This window comes from Helicoverpa armigera, chromosome 4, assembly GCF_030705265.1.
Source record: "Helicoverpa armigera isolate CAAS_96S chromosome 4, ASM3070526v1, whole genome shotgun sequence".
NCBI classification, from domain to species: Eukaryota; Metazoa; Arthropoda; class Insecta; order Lepidoptera; family Noctuidae; genus Helicoverpa; species Helicoverpa armigera.
Window position 1 is genome coordinate 12,917,466 of NC_087123.1, and position 18,871 is coordinate 12,936,336.

Below are 18,871 nucleotides of genomic sequence, written 5' to 3' on the forward strand. Positions count from 1 at the left end.
GCATGCATTGTGTTTTGAGTACTAAAAGAATTGGGTATTTAATCATGACCTGAATAACGTTATGGAATTAAGTATTATTAGCTCTAATCATTTAAATGTAAAAATATAACTCAATAGACATAATCCAATGTGACCGTCACCCAAAGCTACAAGTCAAGCTGTTAACCAAAAAGAAACAATTTGCACACAAGTCTTCATCACTTGTTAACAAGCGCTCATCTTCCTTCTTATAAATCTGAATTAAGTATAAAATATTTAAACCGAATATGAATTTCCGAGCGGCAACTCAAAAGATACGTTCGCTCCTAATTAGTAGCTAATGGAGCAACACGAGGTACATTATAAGGGCTGAAACCATAAAAAAGTCAGATCATTTTTCTCCAAAGTCACAGTATACCGTCAAGGGAAAAGCACCATTATTTGTATTAAGTTTGTGAACGTTCGGAGCGGTTTTTCTATGCGAGCGCGTCGTGTCCCGGGGGGAACAATTTCTTTCAATAATTCCCTGGTAATGGCCTAACTAAGCCAGTTAACAAGACACTCTTAGAGGCTCACTCCAACAAAAATGAATACAATTTGAACTTTTATTGAATAATTCGCAAACGACCAACACTTCCTAGAGTTTGTGGCCATTGTCTGAGGTGCCGCATCATAGTTACTACTAAGTACCGTTAAGATTTAATTTTGATGCTTCTAATAAGCAACGGTTGCTGTACATAATTTTAATATCAATTTAATAATACCGGTCAGTGAAAATATTTTACATCCAAACTAATATTATAAATGCGAAAGTAACTCTGTCTGTCTGTCTGTCTGTCTTTCTGTCTGTCTGTCTGTCTTTTCTTCACGCCTAAACTACTGAACCGATTTGTGTGAAATTTAATACAGACATAGTTTAAAACTTGAGAAAGGACATAGGATAGTTTTTATTACAAAAATAAATAAAAATAAAATTATTCCGGACATATAGCGCCATCTATTGGTCAAATCAAAAATCTGCTGGTAGTCACTATTCCACGCGAACGAAGTTGCGGGCAAAAGCTAGTTTTCCATAAAAGGCGTTACTGCATTACTTTTATTACTGAAACATGTAAAAAGCAGACTGAGTTCTTGAATAACATTATTACTCGATACGAATCAAATTGTGAGTGAAACCATCCGCTACTCCATTACGGGAAAGTGCTACATAAAGAATTATTTTATTCGGCTATCAATAAACATATAAAAAGATTAAAGCACCAAACATACCATTACCTGGGGAGGGTTAAAAGGTCAAAGGGTTAAATATTCATACGATGCCGTAATTGAGGCAATTTGTATAATCGCAACTGTTCCGCAAACTGAATTCTATAATAACATCAGGGGTACGGCCGTTTGCACAATGTACGCCATACTAAGAGGCTCCAGGCTTCCAACAGATATTTATTTTAAGGTTCATTTTGGCCGGATTATAGGACCTAAATTAAGGAGAATTATTTAGCTCTGAGAGCGACTAGATGAGAAAATCTATAAATAGATTATCTACAGTTTTTTTTTTAATCTCGGCCATTAAGAGACCCTTAAACTACAATTTGTAACGTGTATAAGCGTAATGACAGAATATTGACGAGGATATCATCAACATAAATTCGTGGGTTAAGAACTAGAGTAGCGTAAGGCCAAAATGACAACTTCTCAGGAGAGCCCGAAAACAACTCAAATTCACCTACTGTTATCTTATAGCCCTTTTTGTGGCATATCTATAGTAGTTAGATATCTGATTTTTACTTATAATAAAACTTTATTTATCGGCTACAGAATAATGTAACTTTTTGGTCAATCAAAATACGGTTTCATTTTAATAAAATTTATTTTTCAAAAACTGGTTGACATACGACATTTTGGCTGTTACATAAATTAGTGCCATAGTAGCGTATCCCACCCTTACGTTTTTTTGGCAGGAAGAAAAATTACGGAAGCTTACGAAACAAGGACCCATAACCAGTAACGGTACTTTACGTTTATTTGGCACGAAACAAACTAAGCCTACATAATCAAACTTTCTGCGTTAATAACGTATAACAAGATACGTTATTTAAGCGATTACATTGAAGGCATATTTTGGTGTCTTATTCGCTCTGTAAATCGAGTTACGATCGTTGAGCTCGTAATTTTTTTTGAGAAAATAATGTCAAGATTATTGTAAGTAGAAACACTTCATTTTGGCAATAAACAAATACCTTTTTTTGTTATACGTTATTGTTGTACTAAGCAATTAACTCACTACATCGTTCCAGTTTTTTGGCACATAAAAATATGGGGATTAAAAAAACGAATGGTGAAAAAAAAATTTTTTTGTATTTTTGCCCTTACGCTACTCTAGTTCTTAACCCTCGAATTACTGTAGGTAATATAAAGTGTGGTCCATATCTCCGCAGATCCAGGATTTAGTAGATTACTCGCAACACTCACGCTACCTGACTATGAAGGTCAGATGTTAGTAATAATTGTGAGATAAGCACTGACAATACATGCCCTCATAATAAACGACAGACTCCAGCGTAAATGCCTTCCGAGTTAATGAGAGTCTTTTCATGAACGTGTCACGAGTAGAGCTTATAAAACTTACTCCAGCTTAATTGTATCGTATTGAAGTTATAATTCTCTTCTATTACTAAATACTATGTAGGTACATATACTAGGAAAGACTAGACCGATTTGAAAAACTCTTTAAGACTAAGATAGCCCATTGTCAGTGTGTGAACCAGTCAGCGAGTGAATCTACTGGTGGGGGTAAGTTTTGAAATAAATTGCAGTTAAAATCTTTGGTAGACAAATTGGCCTTTTGTTCCGCGATGATTTTAACCGTCGATCTGGTAACGTCAGCAGAATACAAGAGTGCTCTGTTGACTGTACATTAATATTACATCGGTTGTTGTGAAGCTTGCGGTTTTGTTGTTTCACGTGGTTTTCTTTGTGCTGGATTTAAAATTATATATTATCTGCAATTTAATTCTGTCTGCAAATGGTGCTCATAAAATACTTTTACCTCAAGCTTGTTATATTGAAACAAGATCTGAAGGTTTTGCTGAGAGCAAATAAAATACGATATTACGTATTAATATCGTTTCTAAAGTCTATGTAAATAACTTTAATATAAATATAAATATTTTGTTCAAATAAACAGAGTTGTATTGAATAAAGATAAATCTTTTCAATAATATTATACGAGTACAGAGCAAAAATTATTTTATAACATGTTAACCATATTATGGGACTACTAATCAAAAAATCTTATCGCTTATAAATCCATTTGCAAAACACTCCCATATGCAAAGCCCTATCACATCAGTTGTGAGTGACGTTGATTTTGACGGACAGCTAAACGCCGGCCATTATAGTAACGCGATACCCTTCAAACGGCAATTGCTCACATTCGCCGATGCATCGGCAATGCAAAATGATTTTAATAACAGCACTGTTTGGCTTAATGCAAGTTATAGAGGGTTTCAACCTGGATGTGGCCAACTTGGCAGCTGATTATGTGAAGCACAAAGATTTGCGACACGTCTGCTATTTTACGTGTCATAGTCGATATTGTAAGTATATTGCTTAATACATAGTATACTCTGTTTAGATTATAGAACATTATTTTTTTCTTGAAAAATACATTTTTAATTATTTATTTGTCGCGACTTATTATAGTACCTTCAATATGTACGAGTATGTATGATGCCTTGGGACATCATTTATTCTCTAGCACTGAATTCACATGCGATCCGAATCAATATTCAAGCCTAACATTTGGGACGTTACCCCTAACCTATTGGAATGCCCCCAGACAACACTATACTGGTACACAAATTAACGAAGCAGAGCGTCCGTGTGTCCGTCCGGCGCATTGATGAGAGCGTGAACAGAGACGTGGTGCGTGCCGCGTACCGGAGTACCGGGGCTGTGGGCTTGCTGCTCGACGCGCACTGCCGCGGGACACCACTAGTGCTGCTCGAGGTAACATTGTTCCGAGCTTATGGCGTCCTATACATACAGATACGAAATACGATGTGTTGCACAAAGGATCCATTCGGCTGTGATACCCATAGCGTGGATACATGTGCCGGCTGTCTTCAATGAATGAATTGGAGTTGTAAAAGCTCTTGTTAATTATGTAATATACCTAATATTGAGCTAAGTATAATAAGTATAACATCATTTTAAGGATTATGAGGCTTTTTATGTTCAGAGCCAAATTTAAGAAAACTTGCAGCCCACAGTTACCTAGAATTATTAATGTCTGGAATTACTGTCTTCCAAGAATTACTCATTGAGTAATATTGATAAGTAACCCTTAGAGATTAATTGTATGTTTTGCAGGCTTCCGAAAACAAGCTGTTTGATGCAGTGCACCCCTGGCTCATCCTGACTAACATTGAAGATGCTGACAACTGCACTGATTACATTCAACAATCATTTCAACAGTTAAACTTAAGTGTTGACGCTGATATTGCTGTGGCCTCTTACAATGGCGGTAAATCTTCGGACGAAAACAAAAAAAAAGAATTTATAAATGGTTGTCAGTCACGTTTACTCATGCTTATTTATGAATTTATAGGTGATAATTACACATTGACAGACTTGTATAATTTCGGCAAAATACAAGGAAATAATTTAGAGGTGAATCAGCTTGGTATCTGGCGACCTGAAACAGGTAAAGTATTATTTCACAATCGCGGTTTGATGATCCAAAAAATTCTATGCATTCTTTTTCAACAGCGTTGTTTGATTCTTGCAGGCTTAGATATAAAATTGAAAGGTTACAAATATTATAACCGATGGAATTTCCAGAATTTAACACTACGGGCTATATCTGTGGTTTGTAAATTGATACTTCCTAATATTTCTGTGAGTATTTTCCTGGCAATGACATAACTAGGTAAGCAATTTACGTCATGTTCAGATAGTGGATCGGCCGGAGATGTTCTACCCGGAGATGCTATCAGAGATGACGTACACGGCGGGAGTGGCCGCCATGACGAAGATCACATCCCAGATGCTCAACACCCTCAAGGAACAACACAACTTCAGGTAACAACACGTCTTAGCATATCAGGCGCAATGTGATGTCCGATTAGCCTCCTTGGTCCTAAAAAGTTACTTTTTTCCAGATTCAACTATAGTATTGCCGGTCGTTGGATTGGTTCTCCAAAGAGGAATTCTACCCTGGTAATTTAGTAACTAGTAATTACAATAGTTTGGTCATTTATTAACAATTTAGTTGATATGTTGCAGGCTGTGACCAATGCATTGTTTTGGGAAGAGCAGGATCTATCCAGCACTTGTGCTAGAATATTCCCAAAATGGCTGGACTGGGTTGACATAATCCACCCTCCTACCACCAACCTTCAGTAAGTATCCATACAATACTACATGCAAGCAAAGAACAGATAATAAAATTACCGTTTTGAAAAAACAAAGCAGGGTTTGATATGTAGGTATATTATTTATTATATTATCCACCAGGACCAAGTTCTACTACCTGATACCGGAGACAGGTGTGGGCCAGTACGAGAACCGGTTCCTCACGCCCATGTCCCACGGCGTGTGGGGCTGCGCATTCATCGCTGGCATCGCATGTACCTTGGTCCTCACAGGAGCAGCGTGGATGGAGAGTAGACCCAAACCTGGGCTATACGCCTTCTTCAGCGTGTTTGCTGCTGTTTGTCAACAAGGTTTGATAATAGAGATGATTAGCAGGCTAATAAAGAAAAACTACAAGACTTAGATACGTTCAAAGAAGTCTTGAAAATAAAACACTTTCATCTATGTATGTCTTAATCTCCATGGCAACGACCTTCAGTTCACATAACAACATGTTGTTGTGATTCTAATAAAGCCGTTCTACGTTTGGAAACATGTAACACAATTTATAATTTTGGTTGAGCTTTGAAGTAGGATTTGGCAATTTATTCTAACGACGTATTTTAATGATAATTTATTATGTACTCAGGTTATGAAGACGGAGTACAATTGTTGGAATCGTATTCGAGTCAAGGTGCGTTATGTAATAGCGGTATTACTTATACTACATTTTCACATCTACATCAGCAGAAAACCTATTTAATCTGGTATTGAGACAGCTTCAGTTTCGACGTTTGATCAAAGTTCTTCAATTGATTATCTTTAGGACGCAGACTAACTCTACTGGTGATTGGGTTGACGAGTATGTTACTGTACAACTACTACACCAGTAGCGTGGTCTCCTGGCTCCTGAACGCTGCGGCGCCATCCATCGGCAACCTCGACGGACTCATCAATAGCGACTTCGAATTGATATTTGAGGATATTGGTTACACAAGGGGTTGGCTTGCCGTATGTGCTTATTAAAGTTTCATTTTGCTTTAATAGATTTATTTCCAAACAAACATTCACTTATATAGTCCTTTCGGGCTGTATTCTGTAGAATCCCGGATTCTACTACTACAGCGGGTTCAACAACGCGAAAGAAGATGAGCTGAGGGACAAGAAGGTGACAAAAGCTAAAAGAACTGTCCCAGTACTGCAAACTGTGAACACGGGTGTCGATCTACTGCGAACTGGCAGTACGTACCACTATTTTACTTACTTAAAAAGTACAATTTAATAAAGTTCCATATATCTATCGGAATATTCTAGAATACGCATTCCACACGGAGCCGTACACGGCAGCTCAGGTGATCTCCAAGACGTACGAGGATGAAGAGCTGTGCAACCTTGGAGCACTGCAGATGATGCTGCCAGCTCACGTCTACATCATGGCGCAGAAGCGAAGCCCTTACAAGGAGTTCTTTGATTGGAGGTCAAAGAGTTTTGACCATATAAAAGGAAATATCACCACTTTTCACTGATTTTTATGCCGGTTTTTTGGGTCTAGAGACTGCCCTTTTCATCATAATTGCAGCAGGAGAACACTAGACTAAACTAGGAACAAAAAACTGATCGCACTGTAACTAAAACTGTGTCTGATCAATGGTTACGAGGTCGATCCCTCTCGTGCGACAATACCTTCGCAAAATGAGAAGTAAATAACAATACATTCGGGCAAACCTCTCGGGAAGCACCCGCTAAGATAACGGGAATATGTTCTTACTTGTATGTTTCAATGAAACACGATTTGTCCTTTCATTATAAATCTTTTGATTATTTAAACATATAAGTAGACGTAGTATTCGACAGTCTGCAATCTGATATTATCATCTGTAGACTATGCCGATAAGAAAATCGAAATTTTGCACTTAAATACGATTTTTGTTTCATTTTGCAGTCTTCTACGTCTCCTAGAACGTGGTCACGTGAAGGCCATACGCGCTCGCTTCGCCGGCACCATGCCTGCCTGTTCAGGAGCCAGACCTCGAGCGCTCGCCCTCGGCCAGGCAGCTCCGGCCTTCCTGATGCTGCTCCTCTGTGTCCTGCTGTCCTGGATCATACTGGCATTCGAAGTACTCTGGTCAAGGTACGGCTTCAATCGATTGTGTTTAAAGCGCAGTTTAGTTTCCTATAATCGGAGTACCTATCCCAAAATAGTTTCAGTTTCCCGAATCAGGGTTTTGATATTTCAGATCGCTCCACCCGTCAGCTATATTGGATCAGTAACTGTTTCTATTAATGTATAACTATCGAATGCAGAAGCCGAGTGACCACATTTTAGATGGTCACTTTAAATTAGAAGAAGTAACTTTAGTCTGACATTTATTCGGAATACTTAGCTTCCTTGTGTATTCTTGGCAATTAGCCAGTCCTTATTAAAGTAGAAAATTGCAGTCTTAAAACACTCACCTATAATTATGTAATTCAAAATGTAGGTACTAAACCCAGTTCTACTGAACGTTGTTCCATTTATCGTGACGCCGCAAAACTTGAAATCACATCATTTATTTCAGAGTCCAGCTGAAAAAGTGCGGTCCGTGAACGTCAAACAAAAAGTGACGTCACTAGTGATTGGGCTATGATCACAGCACATCAGGACACCTACTAACATAGGACGATCAAAAAAAACAATTGAGGGAAGACGTTTAACGGGGCGTTAGGGAGAGCCACGTGGAAAGATTAAGACACTAATACAAAGCAGCTCTGATAGATGGCATAAATAAATGTAGTTTAAATTCACAATGTGATTAAGCCCAATTAATAAATATATTATCTTGCTTATGTGTTGTGTTTATTACCTCTTCTATCCATGCCATCCAAAAATTCGACAATAATGTACTGCGTCCCGAAGGACCAAAAATTTGTACAAAGGACCAAAAGAACCTTTGTACAGAAATGGTAGTGAGTAGTGACTATTATAGGAACTGTGGTGACACTGTTTTTGTCGTGTTATCCTACTGTTTTTATTCTCATCTTTGCCGCATGCAATTGTCTTTCATTCGTCGCTTTTGTGGGCCAGCACTCTGATCCATACAAGACAGGCCTGACCATACTCTTGTAAATTTTTCAGTTAAGTTTAAGGGGAATACGAGGGTCACAAGCTGTTCCCGTTACCTGCAGCCATTTCATCCATCCTGCGTTAATTCTGTGCGTAACTGTCCGATCTATTTCGCCATCGCTCTGAATAAGCGACCCGAGATACCGGAAATGTTAAGAGGTATGTGTGGCGTTACACGAATGGATAGAGTGAGGAATGAGAATATAAGAGGAAGTTTGAAAGTAGCGCCGGTATCAGAAAAACTGTGTGGAAACCGGCTGTCATGGTATAGGCATGTGATGCGGAGGAATGAGAATCATGTTGTGAGGAAGATGATGAGTATGAATGTGGACGGATATAGTGGAAGAGGAACGATGGATGGATTGTGTGAAAGTAGATATGGTAAGAAAGAATGTTGCTTGTGAGATGACGGCAGATATAAGAGTATGGAAGGAGAAAACATGCTGCGTCGACCCTAAATAAAATTGGGATAAGGCCAGGAGGATGATGATGATGATCCTACTGTTGTGAGTGTGCACAGCGCATTGAGTAATGGTGGCGTGTCTCCCGGCTATCTAAATTCTTGTTTACTCCCAGGGCGCGGGATTCAATTCACGCTGCACCAATATCATAATTGTGAAGTTACGTTAATATTTTGTCATAAAGATAATTCATTGAGCGGATCCAGGCTTCCCAACAGATATTTATTTTAAGGTTCACTTTGGCCGGATTATAGGACCAAAGTTAGGAGACTTATTTAGCTCTGAGAGCGACTAGATGAGAAAATCTATTAAATTTTCCGACAGTTTTTTTTTTTAAATCTCGGCCATTAAGAGACCCTATAACTATAATTGGTAACGTGTAATAATGGCGTCCACGGCCGATTTCGGCCACGGCGGCTGTTCTCATGTAAGGAGATCAGCCAGCTGCGCAGGACATATTATAGTGCACGATCATTTGCGCAGACACAGGTGCACTACCTATTCCTTCACTCTCATAACCCGATGGGACGGCAATCCGATACGACCGGAAAGAGATCAGGCGCAGGACCGACATTTACGTGCTCTCCGATGCACAGGTGAATCAATCACCAACTTCCAAACTAAGGGCTGCTTTGTGAAAGCTTAAGATAACCCTCATAATAAACGACAGACTCCAACGTAAATGCCTCCCGAGTTAATGAGAGTCTTTTAAAGTACAGCTTATAAAAATACTGTAGCCTAATTGTGCTGTATTGACAACATTTAATAGTATGCTTGTTTCTCAGGATCTCAGGAACCACTAGACCGATTAAAATAATTGTTTCGGTGCCATACAAATAGGCCATTTATTGGTAAACGATATGGGAAAGTGAGTGAAATCATCGGCGAAAGCTAGTTTTGAAATAAATTACAGTTAAAATCTTTTGTAGACAAATTGGCCTTTTGTTCCGCGATGATTTTAACCGTCGATCTGGTAACGTCAGCAGAATACAAGAGTGCTCTGTTGACTGTACATTAATATTACATCGGTTGTTGTGAAGCTTGCGGTTTTGTTGTTTCACGTGGTTTTCTTTGTGCTGGATTTAAAATTATATATTATCTGCAATTTAATTCTGTCTGCAAATGGTGCTCATAAAATACTTTTACCTCAAGCTTGTCATATTGAAACAAGATCTGACGGTTTTGCTGAGAGCAAATAAAATACGATATATCGTTTCTAAAGTCTATGTAAATAACTTTAATATAAATATAAATATTTGTTCAAATAAACAGAGTTATATTGAATAAAGATAAATCTTTTCAATAATATTATACAAACGTGTAGTAGATAATAATTATTTTATAACATGTTAACCATATTAAAGGACCACTAATCCAAAAATCTTATTGCTCATAAATCCATTTGCAAAACACTGTACCTAAACATTTGTAAAGCCCTATTACATCAGCTTTGAGTGACGTTGATTTTGACGGACAGCTAAACGCTGGCCATTATAGTAACGCGATACCCTTCAAACGGCAATTGTTCACATCGCATTCGCCGATGCATCAGGCAAGACTGCGCAAAATGATATTAATAGCCACTCTGTTCGGCTTGATGCAAGCTGTAAGCGGCTTCAACCTGGATGTGGCCAACTTGGCAGCTGATTATGTGAAGCACAAAGATTTGAGACACGTCTGCTATTTTACGTGTCATAGTCGATATTGTAAGTATATTGATTAATATGTACACAGCCTAGTATACTTTGTTTAGATTACAGAACATTACTACATTTCATGAAAAAAAAAATCAAATGTATTTTTAAATTCATAATTAGTTGCGACTTATTATAGTACCTTCAATATGTATGTATGATGCCTTGGGACATCATTTATTCTCTAGCACTGAATTCACATGCGATCCGAATCAATATTCAAGCCTAACATTTGGGACGTTACCCCTAACCTATTGGAATGCCCCCAGACAACACTATACTGGTACACAAATTAACGAAGCAGAGCGTCCGTGTGTCCGTCCGGCGCATTGATGAGAGCGTGAACAGAGACGTGGTGCGAGCCGCGTACCGGAGTACCGGGGCTGTGGGCTTGCTGCTCGACGCGCACTGCCGCGGGACACCACTAGTGCTGCTCGAGGTAACATTGTTCCGAGCTTATGGCGTCCTATACATACAGATACGAAATACGATGTGTTGCACAAAGGATCCATTCGGCTGTGATACCCATAGCGTGGATACATGTGCCGGCTGTCTTCAATGAATCTATTGGAGTTGTAAAAGCTTTTTTAAATTATGAAATGTACCTAATGTGGTACTAAGCATTATAAGGATATATCATTTTAAGGACAATGAGGCTTTTTAATGTCAAATATGAATTTAAGGAAACTTGTAGCCCAAACGATCAGAAGAATACAAATGCGCCTCATACTTAGTGAATGATTAATATCTGGGATTACTGAATTCCAAGCATTACTCATTAAGTAATATACTTTAGATTAGTTACCATTATGAAGTGCTTAGAGAATAATTTTATATTTCGCAGGCTTCTAAAAATAAGCTGTTTGATGCAATGCACCCCTGGCTCATCCTGACTAACATTGAAGATGCTGACAACTGCACTGATTACATTCAACAATCATTTCAACAGTTAAACTTAAGTGTTGACGCTGATATTGCTGTGGCCTCTTACAATGGCGGTAAATCTTTGAGCATAGATATTAATTTATTGTAAGGAGTCACTTTAATTTACTTATGCTTCCTTGTGACTTTATAGGTGATAATTACACATTGACAGACGTGTACAATTTTGGTAAAATACAAGGAAATAATTTAGAGGTCAATCATCTTGGTAGCTGGCGACCTGAAACAGGTGAAGTATTATTTTTTCGGTATAAAAACTCGTAATTTGAATTATTTATTCTCAATTTATTCTTGAATGGAGAATTTTTAGACAAACAAAATATTGAGGTGCTGAAATATTATTTTTGGAAGAAACCTTTGCCTCTTTATTCACAGTACCATAGCGTAACTAATACCATCAGCTTATCTGACTACATATTTCCTTTCCTTCCCGACAAAATAGAACACAGCAGCTTTTTTCTAAAATTACACAATCATGGTGTTCATAAAATTCTAAGAAAAAGATCTTTTGGATTCACGGTGAATTATGTTCTCACAGCATTGGTGTTTGATTCTTGCAGGCTTAGATATAAAATTGAAAGGTTACAAATATTATAACCGATGGAATTTCCAGAATTTAACTCTGCGGGCTATATCTGTGGTTTGTAAATTGATACTTCCTAATATTTCTGTGAGTATTTTCCTGGCAATGACATAACTAGGTAAGCAATTTTACGTCATGTTCAGATAGTGGATCAGCCGGAGATGTTCTACCCAGAGATGCTATCAGAGATGACGTACACGGCGGGAGTGGCTGCCATGACGAAGATCACATCCCAGATGCTCAACACCCTCAAGGAACAACACAACTTCAGGTAACGACACGTCTTAGCATATCAGGCGTAACGGGATATCCGATTTAAAGCCTCCTTGGTCCTAAAAAGTTATTTTTTCCAGATTCAACTATAGCATTGCAGGTCGTTGGATTGGTTCTCCAAAGAGGAATTCTACACTGGTAATTTAGTAACTAGTAATTACACTTGGTTGGTCATTTATTTACAATTTAATTGATGTGTTGCAGGCCGTGACCAATGCATTGTTTTGGGAAGAGCAGGATCTATCAAGCACTTGTGCTAGAATATTCCCAAAATGGCTGGACTGGGTTGACATAATCCACCCTCCTACCACCAACCTTCAGTAAGTATTAATACAAAATTATATGCAAGCAAAGAACAGAGAGTAAAATTATCGTTTTGAAATAACCAAAGCGGGGTCTGATAGTAAGGGTATTATTTATTATATTACCCGCCAGGACCAAGTTCTACTACCTGATACCGGAGACAGGTGTGGGTCAGTACGAGAACCGGTTCCTCACGCCCATGTCCCACGGCGTGTGGGGCTGCGCATTCATCGCTGGCATCGCATGTACCTTGGTCCTCACAGGAGCAGCGTGGATGGAGAGTAGACCCAAACCCGGGCTATACGCCTTCTTCAGCGTATTTGCTGCTGTTTGTCAACAAGGTTTGATAATAGAGATGATTAGCAGGCAAATAAAGAAAAACTACAAGGCTTGGATAAGTTCAAAAAAGTCTTGAAAATAAAATACTTTCATCTATGTATGTCTTAATCTCCATGGCAACGACCTTCAGTTCACATAACAACATGTTGTTGTGATTCTAATAAAGCCTACGTTTGGAAACATGTAACACAATTTATAATTTTGGTAGAGCTTTGAAGTAGGATTTGGCAATTTATTCTAACGACGTATTTTAATGATAATTTATTATGTACTCAGGTTATGAAGACGGAGTACAATTGTTGGAATCGTATTCGAGTCAAGGTGCGTTACAAAATAGCGTTATTACTCATGTTACTTTTTCCCATCTACAACATCCGAAAAATGATTATTCAATCTGGTATCGAGACAGTTTGAATTTCGACAAAGGACCAAAGGGTATTTTTCTGAAAGAACATGCTAAAATCACATAAGAAATACTACTTCAAACGATTATGTTTAGGTCGCAGATTAACCCTACTGGTGATCGGGTTGACGAGCATGTTGCTGTACAACTACTACACCAGTAGCGTGGTCTCCTGGCTCCTGAACGCTGCGGCGCCATCCATCGGCAACCTCGACGGACTCATCAATAGCGACTTCGAATTGATATTTGAGGATATTGGGTACACAAGGGGTTGGCTTGACGTACGTATTCATATGATGTATGTAGTTGCTTTTTGCTTGGACAGATCTCAAACTTTTTATTGATTGTACTTTTGCAGAATCCCGGATTCTTTTACTACAGTGGATTCAAGAACGTGAAAGAAGATGAACTGAGAGACAAAAAGGTGACAAAAGCTAAAAGAACTGTCCCAGTACTGCAAACTGTGAACACAGGCGTCGAACTACTGCGAACTGGCAGTACGTACCACTATCTCAGTTACTTAAAGAACTATAATTTAAAATAACAAGTTCACATTTCTATTGGAATGTTCTAGAATACGCATTCCACACGGAGCCGTACACGGCAGCTCAGGTGATCTCCAAGACGTACGAGGATGAGGAGCTGTGCAACCTTGGAGCACTGCAGATGATGCTGCCAGCTCATGTCTACATCATGGCACAGAAGCGAAGCCCTTACAAGGAGTTCTTTGATTGGAGGTCAGGGAGTTTTGACTATATAAAAGGAAACATCACCACTTCTCACTGATTTCTATGCCGGTTTCTTGGGTCTAGAGTCTGCCCCTTTCATCATAATTGCAACAGGAGAACATTAGACTTAATTAGGAACAAAAAAACTGATCCCAATGTAACTAAAATTGTTTCTGATCAATGGTTACGAGGTCGATCTCTCTCGTGCGACAATATCTTCACAAAATGAGGGGTAAATAACAATACATTCGGGCAAACCTCTCGGGAAGCACCCGCTAAGATAACGGGAATATGTTCTTACTTGTATGTTTCAATGAAACACGATTTGTCCTTTCATTATAAATCTTTGAATTATTTAAAAATATAACAGTCTGCAGTACGCTGATATCAGCTATTATCTGTAGACTACGTCGATAAGAAAATCGAAACTTTGCACTTAAATTTGATTTTTGTTTCATGTTGCAGTCTTCTACGTCTCCTAGAACGTGGTCACGTGAAGGCCATACGCGCTCGCTTCGCCGGCACCATGCCTGCCTGTTCAGGAGCCAGACCTCGAGCGCTCGCCCTCGGCCAGGCAGCTCCGGCCTTCCTGATGCTGCTCCTCTGTGTCCTGCTGTCCTGGATCATACTGGCATTCGAAGTGCTCTGGTCAAGGTATGACTTGAATCGATTGTGTTTGAGGCGCAGTTTAGTTTTCTATAATCGGAGTATCCCAAAATAGTTTCAGTTTCCCGAATCAGGGTTTTGATATTTCAGATCGCTCCACCCGTCAGCTATTGTGGATCAGTAACTGTTTCTATTAAAGTATAAATATCGAACTTAGAATGCAGAAGTCGAGTGACCACATTTTAGATGGTCACTTTAAATTAGAAGAAGTAACTTTAGCCTGACATTTATTCGGAATACTTAGCTTCCTTGTGTATTCTTGGCAATTAGCCAGTCCTTATTAAAGTAGGAAATTGCAGTCTTAAAGCACTCACCTACAATTATGTAATTCAAAATGTAGGTACTAAACCTAGTTCTACTGAACATTGTTCCATTTATCGTGACGCCGCAAAACTTGAAATCACATCATTTATTTCAGAGTCCAGCTGAAAAAGCGCGGTCCGTGATCGTCAAACAAAAAGTGACGTCACTAGTGATTGGGCTATGATCACAGCACATCAAGACACCTACTAACATAGGACGATCAAAAAAAAACAATTGAGGGAAGACGTTTGACGGGGGGGAAAAGACACAAGGAAGGATTTTGCACAGTAGTCTAAGTACACTATTACAAGACAGCTTTGGTAGAATGCACAAATAAATAGTTAAATATAAATTCACGATGTGTTCAGACAATATCTAAGCCCAATAAATAAATAAATAATTCTTGATTGTGTTGTATTTATTACCTGCTCTAATCCACATAATCAAAAAATACGGCAGTAAATACTGCACCCGAAGGCTCAAAATTTCAACAAACGGACCGTCATAACCTTCGTACAGAAATGTTACTGATATTGTTTTTGCTTTGTTGTCCTACTGTTGTGAGTGTGCACAGCGCATTGAGTAATGGTGGCGCGTCTCCCGGCTATCTAAATCGCGCGTTATAAATGATGCGATCAATTCTTGTTTACTCCCGGGGCGCGGGATTCAATTCACGCTGCACCGTTATCTACTATCATATTTGTGTACTTTATGTTGTGTACTTACGTTAATATTTTGTCATAAAGATAAGTAACTGATATTGAAAGTTGAAGTAAGTAAGAAACTTCGACACACATTTTATCGAAAAACAATAAGAGGACGTCTTAAAACCAGAAACATACTCCTAAAATTAAGTGTACAACCAAAAAGCATCCAAGCCAAAGGTGAAGTTGAAACTAATAACAATATTATAATAGTGTGTAAGTTAAGCCTCGGATGTTCAAAACAAACAAACATGAATAAGAACAATTTTAATAAAGCCATTACTTAAGACGTATCCATTTCGCGGCGATGTCGCGGCGACGTCGCGCGCTCGTCGCCTCCTCGCTCGCTGCATTTGCATACAAATGGAAAACGTCACTCGGATATTATATTACTTAACTGGCGAGACGGTTACAAAAAATAATCTAATACACCCAGTAACACCGTTAATACAAAGCAACAGAGTTCAATTTAAGTTGTGCCGCTTCCAAATGAAATTACAGTCATTCATGCGCCGCACAAACGTAGAACGGCGTTTTTTATTGTTCCTTCATACGTTGTTAGTATTCAGACAGTGCGATTTAGTACTAAGTCAAAAATGTATTACTCGTGGAACACGTTCTGCTTTAAGTATAGCGACACAGTTTAATTAAATACACCTAGTTAGATAATACTTGATGAACAGAATCTAATTGAATGTGTCCACTTTTTTTACTCATTCATCTTTGTCGATGGCGAAAATGCAATTAACTTAATATGCATCTTATTTCAATACTGTGAAGGATGCCAAATAAGCCAGTTTTATTTCTTTGCCAGTTGCATGACTTAATGTATAAGATTTGATACAGATTCCTAACTCAAGTTAATCCTTGATCATTTTCTAAACCTAAGTTAAGAAGACCTTTCAACAAATTGTGTCAAAAGTATCCAATCCACGATCTATGAACATTTCACATGGTTTTCTAACGAAACGACGATGTTCGTAATTAGAAAGATTCGCGGTTGAAGGTACCAGGCGCTCAGTTGTGATAGGTAATTGAAACGCTTTCTCCGCCAGATATTTGTGCACATATTGAAATGTGCCCGCTGTTGATCCAGCCGTAATTGGAAATGGATCGGCAGCTCATTATTACGAGCGTGTTTTTGCTTCATTTGGAACAATTTTCATTGTTATATTTTATTGGAATTGATTTTTTTGTTTTAATTAGCTGCGGTAAAGGTTTATTGCCTATTTGGTTTGAATTGATATTGAATCAGCAATAAAAGTAGGCAGTACTTGATTAATGAAACAAAACAGCGTGGGTTATTGAGAAGGTAATCATCAGCAGGCTGGTGTGCAGGTCAGTTCACTTGAGTACATTTCACGATGAATGTCCGACTGACTTCCAGGTAATTACAAACTGAGGCTGATAGCCGACAGCTCGCTCCGCCTAGATACTGAATTGAAGGCAATCATATATACAAAGGGCAAGTCGGCATGGTTTGTGCGTTGATTAATTTTCATCTATATTTAGATCTTCTATTAATTTAACAACGAGGTTTAACTACCTACATTTAGTATGAATTCCTTTGTCTGTAGTCATTCACGAATCATTTAACATTGGAAGTGACAACAGGATTGCAGCTTAACCAGTGGTTTCATAACCAATTGCGACAACAATAGTGCATTAGATATAACACTTCTACGTTACGTTACCGCCCATTTAGAGTGCTTGTCGTTTTCTACGAAGCCTCGATGTTTTTATAGTTCTAAGCACAGAAGGGCGGGTATACGAGCGAATAGCGATTTTTTTAAATATTTGAGTAAAATATGGCCTGTACATAAGTACTTGGGTTTGGAATAAAGGTTTAGTGATTTAGTGCTACACAAAAACAATTTGTAAACACACTAAATTGTTAGCTTTTATGTGGAGAGTACCCAAATGGAGAGTCTATTAGTGTCCCGTAGCTAAAGAACTATACGTAACATCACTCCGCTCCGCTCCCGGCGCTCCACTGCGAGCTGTGCTCCAGTACTGCAGACTATCTACTACATTATGCTAACTACGGCACACACTCCTCGCTTTATGCCTCCGACGAAATAAACTCAATTTGTGCTCAAATAACGCCACTTAGGATAAAACGTTCGATCCTTGTATATTAAAATTTGGCTAGATGCATTCACGAACAACTTTATGCCTTTATATTTGCATGAAAACAGTATGAGACTGTGTCAACATTACACGGCGTTGCACTGCGCCGGGTATCCTACTCAACAAACAGCAGTGGACTGCAAAGCCATAAAGGAAAAGCTCGATTTTATACCAAATAAAGTTGAACACGGATTGACGAGAGGCACCGATAAATTGTCACATCGGGGGCCGGCCGCCCCACACTGGACTCAATATTGACTATCGCTTTATGACGTCAATAACATTTTTTATGCCGTGCCGTTATAAAATGCATGTCCGTGAGTAATGGATATTTAAAGCGATTTACCGGCCGGCTCGGGACGATGAGTTTCACGGATATTTACCCGCGCGCGCCGCTGGAATGTGATGGCGGCCCGTACCTCTCTCTCGCAGATCATATGGAAACTACGATCATGTCGTAAATTTTTGTTTGTTACACTGAATTCTGGATGAAGGATAAGGGTCAGCGCCACTTACAATTTTTTTGGAGTGCCCTAAAAATATTGTGACATACTTTCTTATTTTGATCCAAAAATAGGATAACAACCCTCAGTGAGACAAAAAAACGCACCGTAAATATGACAAATATTATGTCACATTCGAAACCATGCTATTAGCCATTGTACTACCAGACAACATAACAGTTTTTATATAAATAAAGGAAACTCAGAAATATATTCATTCGGAGGAACAGTTGGGAACAAAGTTTGCGAACAAATTAGTTGCGCTTACAATTCCGAGCGTAACGTTTTTAGTTGCCACTGTTCGTTCATATTTTTGATTATTCACTTTCGAGTGTTGTATCGTTATTTTACTTGCTAAAAAAACTTCCGCTGTGTAGTTTTATTTGTGGTAGCGTTTCT

At 38.6% G+C, this 18,871-nt stretch overlaps 2 protein-coding genes across 2 annotated transcripts; both read left to right on the forward strand.

The window, feature by feature from the left end:
- The first annotated feature begins 3,606 nt into the window (after window positions 1-3,606).
- On the forward strand, window positions 3,607-8,175 carry LOC135116889 (ionotropic receptor 75a-like). Its single transcript, XM_064034540.1, has 13 exons — window positions 3,607-3,990; window positions 4,354-4,687; window positions 4,772-4,851; window positions 4,937-5,064; window positions 5,145-5,202; window positions 5,269-5,384; window positions 5,500-5,708; window positions 5,987-6,031; window positions 6,164-6,348; window positions 6,440-6,578; window positions 6,652-6,814; window positions 7,280-7,468; window positions 7,896-8,175. Exons 1-13 carry the CDS (start codon window positions 3,811-3,813, stop codon window positions 7,921-7,923), a joined length of 1,854 nt encoding a protein of 617 aa, XP_063890610.1. The 5' UTR covers window positions 3,607-3,810; the 3' UTR covers window positions 7,924-8,175.
- Window positions 8,176-10,353: 2,178 nt separating this feature from the next.
- On the forward strand, window positions 10,354-15,470 carry LOC135116871 (ionotropic receptor 75a-like). Its single transcript, XM_064034497.1, has 15 exons — window positions 10,354-10,607; window positions 10,865-11,034; window positions 11,440-11,593; window positions 11,671-11,766; window positions 12,098-12,177; window positions 12,264-12,391; window positions 12,474-12,531; window positions 12,598-12,713; window positions 12,829-13,037; window positions 13,312-13,356; window positions 13,535-13,719; window positions 13,797-13,935; window positions 14,013-14,175; window positions 14,632-14,820; window positions 15,251-15,470. Exons 1-15 carry the CDS (start codon window positions 10,445-10,447, stop codon window positions 15,276-15,278), a joined length of 1,923 nt encoding a protein of 640 aa, XP_063890567.1. The 5' UTR covers window positions 10,354-10,444; the 3' UTR covers window positions 15,279-15,470.
- Window positions 15,471-18,871: the final 3,401 nt, after the last annotated feature.

Excerpts from the sequence above, each read along its gene's own strand:
- LOC135116889 (XM_064034540.1), top strand. The coding sequence starts at position 3,811 with ATGCCCCCAGACAACACTATACTGGTACACAAATTAACGAAGCAGAGC. Across the intron at positions 4,688-4,771 it reads TATCTGGCGACCTGAAACAG|GCTTAGATATAAAATTGAAA; the intron begins GTAAAGTATTAT and ends TGATTCTTGCAG. Across the intron at positions 6,815-7,279 it reads AAGGAGTTCTTTGATTGGAG|TCTTCTACGTCTCCTAGAAC; the intron begins GTCAAAGAGTTT and ends TTCATTTTGCAG.
- LOC135116871 (XM_064034497.1), top strand. The coding sequence starts at position 10,445 with ATGCATCAGGCAAGACTGCGCAAAATGATATTAATAGCCACTCTGTTC. Across the intron at positions 11,035-11,439 it reads CACCACTAGTGCTGCTCGAG|GCTTCTAAAAATAAGCTGTT; the intron begins GTAACATTGTTC and ends TATATTTCGCAG. Across the intron at positions 12,178-12,263 it reads CTCTGCGGGCTATATCTGTG|ATAGTGGATCAGCCGGAGAT; the intron begins GTTTGTAAATTG and ends CGTCATGTTCAG.